Here is a 6,400-nt window from a genome sequence, read left to right as displayed (position 1 = left end):
CACATGCCCGTCTTTTTTCTTTTTTTAATTGCTCTAACACATGTATATTATCAACGAAATTTTATTGAAATTTGCATGTAAATTACAAACAATATTTTATATAATATTTTTGAAATAGATAAAAAATTATAAGTACAAATATTTGTGACTTTCAAATGTAACAAACTCAACAAACCATATTTATCTTTTTATATTGACACCAATAATATAACAAATATTATTTATTGCATTGTCTTCACTGGAAGGATGCATGTTTGGATTTGAAGCCATCTAGATTATCAATGAAGTTTTAATTCTTCAACTCAATTGGAAATTGTTGTCGGAGGATTCCCAATGGGCAAGTCTGCTTCGCTCTCGTTTTTTCTCTCATGGGCGGCCAAACTTTTGAGTCTATATATATGCTGTAGACATAATAACCCCATCAAATTTTGAAATATAACTCTACTTTACCTTTGAAATTTCACCACATGCTTTCCTGCTGGTCATCATTTGCTTGGGGAAAACATAACCTTCTACCTTAGCTCAAGTAAGGGGAGGCAGGCAAAGGGATGTACTCGTAGGAGTAATTATATTCCTCCACCCATATCAAAGTTTGGAACATTTATGTACTTTAAAGCGAAAAGCTCTTTAGACTTTTGTTGATGTCTTTGTCAGCCATGATCCCACAATCCAAAAGAAAAAAAAATTAAATTAAATTGCCATTTTTATTAATATAAACTTTTCTAAATGAGCTAATGGAAAAATTTCAAGATCACTTGAATGAGTGATATTGTCTCTTATAATTTAATAAGGTCTTGAGTTGGAACCAGTAGATGCATTTAGTATTAAAACTATTGAGAGAATATATGTGATATTTTTCGACACAATTATGCAATAATTAAATTCGTCCAAAAACAATACCTATTAATTGATATTTTGATAATAACAAAGCAAGAGAATAATTTTTCTACTAATTATTTGTTAAAGTGTGCAGAATAAGATCTATGAGTAAACACTCTGATTGACTCAATGATGAAATGGAGAACAAAGTGGCTAATCATGAAGACCGTGGCTTTCAAATGAAACACATCAAACTAAAAAGAAGTCGTGCCTTTGGAGATTCTCAAGTCATACCCTCTAGTTCATCTAATCCACCACAAGCCAAGATTCAAGAACAAAGTTTATGAAAATGTCAACATGTACAAGTCATACCCTCCATTTGATTATGTGGAATTTCAAGACTGCAATATGCATCTGTATAGACTCTCTAGTCATATCCTTTGGTCAAAGAGAATGATCAATTCTTAAATGCTCGTCCTTTAATCTTATGGTCTAACTCATAGATGCACACCCTTTGATTATGTGCCTAGATAATTAGCACCATAGATCATCTGATCCAAATTGAAGTAACTCGCATGTTTTCTAATTTTCTTGGAAAAATATAAAACGAAAAGAAAATTAAAAGGTTTAATTGCATGTTTGTTCCCTTAAGTTTATATTAGATTTCATGTTGATCCCTTATGTTTTAAAAATTTAAAGCTGGTCCGTTATGTTTTAAAAGTTTCATGTTTGTAAATATTGTTACTCATATTGACATAAGTTAGTCTCTTCCGTCACTTGACTGTTTAGAGATTTTGGTTGAGAATATCGATGTTGGAATTTAACTTATTTACAAAATCAATTTTAAAACTCTTTTTAATTTTTTTTTGTTTTATTAAACAAAATATTATGTAACGGAAGGGACTAGCTAATTAAAAATATATTGAGAGCAGAATCTATTTTTATCAATTATTCCTTCTACAATAGCGCTTTTTGACTTTTAATTGTTTTTTTTTTGCTTTTAATACGCTTTTTTAGTGATTAAAGCCTTGCCATTATAGATACCACACCTATAGTAGCGCTTTTGAAAAACTATAAAAAAGTTTTTCTTTAATAGGAAAAGAGTTATGGTATACTTCTTTCGCGCGAGGATTTGGTAGCGAATTTTGACTAAAACTGCTATTATATGTCCTGTACTTAATAGCGAGAAAAAGTGATATTGTTAGTTCCTTTTTAAAATAATAATAATGGGTTTTAGAGATTATAAAAAGAAACTTATTTTATATGTGTGTTTGTCTATCTGTCTGTCTATCTGTCTGTCTATCTATTTATACACACACATGAATAAGAAAATTAATTTTCTCCTTTTCAAAATTGCTCATTTCCTAGACCCAGCGGGAGTTAACTCACGCTCGGCATTTTTCAACGGTAGTTAACTTACAATGATACTTTTTAGATCGTTTCAATCACTTTTTAAGTTGGTTCAACCGATCTAAAAAATATCTACATGAGTTAACTACCGCTGAATAATGCCGAGCATAAGTTAACTCCCGCTGAGCCTAGGGAATGAGCAATTTTGAAAGGGAGAAATTAATTTTCTTATTCATGTGTGTGTGTATATTGATAGATAGATAGACACACATATAAAATAAGCTCTTTGATATTTTAATAACTAATAATAATTTTTCTTATATTTATTTAATTGACTAATGTGAATCCATAAATGTCTCATAAGTCCTAACTCAATTGGTAAAAATGTCGAAATTGAAAGGCCGGACTTCATGACCGAGGTTCGAACCCCAGTACCTCCACTTTGTGTGTGAGAGTTTATGATGGCTTTGCCATCACGTCTGTCTACAAAAAAAATATGTGAATCCATAAATCCAACTAATTTTCCGCTTGGATGTCTTCAATTAATTACTAACATATAATAAATATATCAATTGCTATAATAGAACTTATCAATGTGCTACTACAAATTTGGGTTTTAATAGCATTCATTTTCACTTTTAATTGTGTTTTTCAAGCGCTTAGAAAACCCGGGTACTATAGGTTGAAACCCTATAATAGCGCTTCAAAAATGCTATTAAATAACAATGTTTTAATAGTGTTGAGAAGAAAATTATTAATACTTATAAATAACGGAAAGTAGATTTATGAAATTTAGATTTTAATTAAAATTATTTTCATTTTAATTAAAATTACAGATATAAATATTTTGCCTTTTCATATTTTAACAAACTATATTAATCTTTCAATGTCACCAACAATATAGAAAATATAATATAAATTTTTATCTTTTTAAATAACAACGATTGCTTTTACCCTCTATTCGATAACGAATCACCATATAACCTCTAACGATTGAAAACTTCTGCGATTGAAAACTTTTATGCGATTGCTTTTACCCTCTATGCGATTGAAAACAGAGAGAATCGCTGTTGACCCTCTCTGCGATTGAAAACAGAGAGAATCGCTGTTGACCCTCTATGCGATTGAAAACTTTTGCGATTGGTAGTTTCTAAAGCTAAAACCACTTCTGCGTTTTTTGATTCTTATCACTTATTCGATTTATCTTCTACCACTTCTATGAATCCTTGTGTACTTCTGTGATTCAATCATCTTTCTGCAAATCAATTCCATCTCTGCGATACCATCTCTGTTTGAAATAAGGGTTGTGGCGAGTTGTTATATTATCAGCGATTTGCTCCCATGGGTGGCATCTGTGTTGCGATATGCTAACTGCTATTTGCAATTTGGGATCTTTGGTTCGGCTAACTGTGATTGTGATTTGCGATCTGTGTGTGAGAAAACAATAAACATATAACGATTTGCGATAACTGCAAGTTGCTATACTGCGGGTGGTGTTTTGTGATCGTAACAATTTGTTCTTCTGAATCTTTGGCTAGGGCTCCTGATTACTAAAGATTTTCTCTCCATTGTGAGAGCTTTTGTGTTTCTCTTCTTGTAAGAGACCGTGGTATTCTTTTTTTCTTTTTAGCATGGGTACGATAACAGATGTGAGTTTGGAAGACTTATCACTCAGTGATGATGAAGGATTGAGTTTTGACATTGAGGAGGACGAGAATCCTGAACATGATCCTCGCCTATGTTTGATAGGCCGTTTTCTTGTTAACCGTCCTGTCCGACTTAATCAGATGAAGATACCGATGTCTGAGGTGTGGCGACCCGTGAAGGGGGTTGCGGTGAAGGAAGCGCAATCAGGGTTATTTTTGTTCCAATCCTTTCACAAATTGGATATGGAGGAGGTACTGAAATGCGGTCCGTGGACATATGACAGTCATTCTTTGGTTTTGGAAAAGTTGCAAATAGGGGTGTCGTTGAAGGATATACAATTAAACCATATGAATCTTTGGGTTAGGGTTTACAATTTGCCAACTGGTATGATGAAAGAGAAAGTCGGAATGGGGTTAGGGAACTATATTGGAGAGTTTTTAGAGTATGATGGAAATAACAATTCTAGCTTTTGGCGTGAGTATATGAGGCTGAAAGTGCGGTTTGATATTAGACAACCATTGAAGATAGGGAATAAGATCAAAGCGAATGAGGGAGAATGGTGTGTGGTGAATTTTAAGTATGAGAAATTAGGAACCTCATGTTTTGTGTGTGGGGTGCTAGGGCATAATGAGAACAAGTGTGAGGTTAGGTTCTCTCAGCCAGATGTTATGATTCCAAAACGGTGGTCAAACACTATTAGGGCAGTTCCGTGGAGGCCGGGGGGTAGGACGTCATCACAATGGTTGCGGGAAGATGAGGGTTTTAAGGCTGATGTGGAAAAGGAGGGAGGGCGGAGAACCGACATAGATGGACAGTCTGAGTCTAATAGGCCGCATGCATCTGCGACTTCTGAGGAGTGGGTAACCACATGTCAGGTATTGGGGGTAATGAGACTGGTTCTACGCTTGTGTTAGGTGGGGCCAGCGATGGTGTAAAGAAGTTAATGCATGCAAATGCTCCTTTACTGACTTTTACTAAAGATATAAGGTCGGAAACATCATGTTTAGCTATTTCCTCGACTATTGATAACCAAAATCAGGTGCAAAGTACTTTTGAGAAGGAACATAATGCAGACATGGAATATCAGTTTCAAAGAAAGCGTATGCGAGAGGACAAACAACATGTCAAAGATTCCACAAATCAGACAAACCAGCATTTTTTATCTGCACGTCCTGGCAGCCAGGACTGCCGGGATCAATGATTATTTTGAGTTGGAACTGTCGGGGATTGGGCAGCCCGAGTGCAGTTCCAAATCTTCGAAACCTGGCCCGGGGACACAAACCAGACATTCTATTCCTATCTGAAAAATTGGCTAATACACGTAGCATGGAAAATATCTGTGTCATGTTGGGATACGATTCATGCTTATCAGTTGATGTGGAAGGCAGGAGTGGTGGGCTGGCAGTGTTTTAGAAAGATGTTTCTAATTGTCGTGTGTTAAATTACTCTCGTAACTTCATTAATCTGACTGTGGAAGATAGAGAAGCTGGTGATTGGAGATTAACTTGTTATTATGGCTTTCCTGAACGTGCTCGTCGTCGTGCTGCTTGGGATTTACTTCGGGAGTTGTGTGATATGTCATCTCTTCCGTGGTGTATCATTGGGGACTTTAATGACCTGTTGTCTCAACAAGACAAAGTTGGTATTCATCCTCATCCTAATTGGTTGTGTATGGGTTTTCGTGAAGCGGTTGATGATTGTGCCTTGTCCGATATTAAATTGCATGGTCACCCATTTACGTGGATCAAGAGTCCAGGTACCAATCGAGTGTTGGAAGAAAGATTGGATATGGCTATGGGAAACTCCGAATGGCTGCAACGTATTCCTGAAGTTAAACTTATAAACCTGCTTACTTCTCACTCAGATCACACTCCAATTTTGCTTGATATTGTCCCTACGGCCCGACAGAGGTATAATTATTCTTTTAAATTTGAAAATAGTTGGCTTTTAGAGGACGATATTGAGGAAGTGGTGGTGGATGGCTGGGGTGGTACTATGGGGTTGGAGCTCAGTGACAGAGTTGTGAATTGTTCTACGAAGTTGCAAAGTTGGGCTAGGAGGAAGAGAGTTCGGTTTAAGGAAGAAATTAACCAATGTGTTTGTATTTTAGAGGATCTTCGTGCTCCGCCGAATGGTATGATGTGTACGCAATACGTCGCAACTCGTGAGAAGCATGCTCGACTTCTTGTACAGGAGGAGGCCTTTTGGATGCAACGAGCGAAAATGCACTGGTTGAAGGAAGGGGATATGAATACTAAGTTCTTTCATACCTCAGCAATAGCTCGCGGCAAAGTGAAGAAGGTTAGTAAGCTCCGCACAGATGATGGGAGGACGGCTACATCACAAGAGGATATGTGTAACGTGGCACAAGGGTATTTCGAGCAATTATTTTCTGCGAATGCAGAAGTCCATGAACCGGTGCTGGATTTGATAAGCCAATATGTTTCGATGGAAGACAATATAATGCTTACATCACCTATTACAAAGGAAGAATTGCGTCAAGCCATTTCTTAGATGCAACCAGACAAGTCCCCAGGTCCATATGGTTTTAACCCGACATTTTATCAGAGATTTTGGCATGTGT

General features: G+C 36.1%; 1 protein-coding gene across 1 annotated transcript; it reads left to right on the top strand.

Annotated features, from left to right (window-relative positions):
* The first annotated feature begins 3,800 nt into the window (after nt 1–3,800).
* On the top strand, nt 3,801–6,330 carry LOC146930781 (uncharacterized). The gene is made up of 3 exons (XM_085707601.1): nt 3,801–4,691; nt 4,856–4,916; nt 5,294–6,330. Exons 1-3 carry the CDS (start codon nt 3,801–3,803, stop codon nt 6,328–6,330), a joined length of 1,989 nt encoding a protein of 662 aa, XP_085563727.1.
* The last annotated feature ends 70 nt before the right edge of the window (nt 6,331–6,400 follow it).

The sequence above is a fragment of the Medicago sativa genome, chromosome 4, assembly GCF_051527215.1.
Source record: "Medicago sativa cultivar Bolivia chromosome 4, Bolivia_mono, whole genome shotgun sequence".
Classification (NCBI taxonomy): Eukaryota; Viridiplantae; Streptophyta; class Magnoliopsida; order Fabales; family Fabaceae; genus Medicago; species Medicago sativa.
Note: the sequence above shows the minus strand (reverse complement) of the source record. Positions and strands in the feature narration are given on the sequence as shown.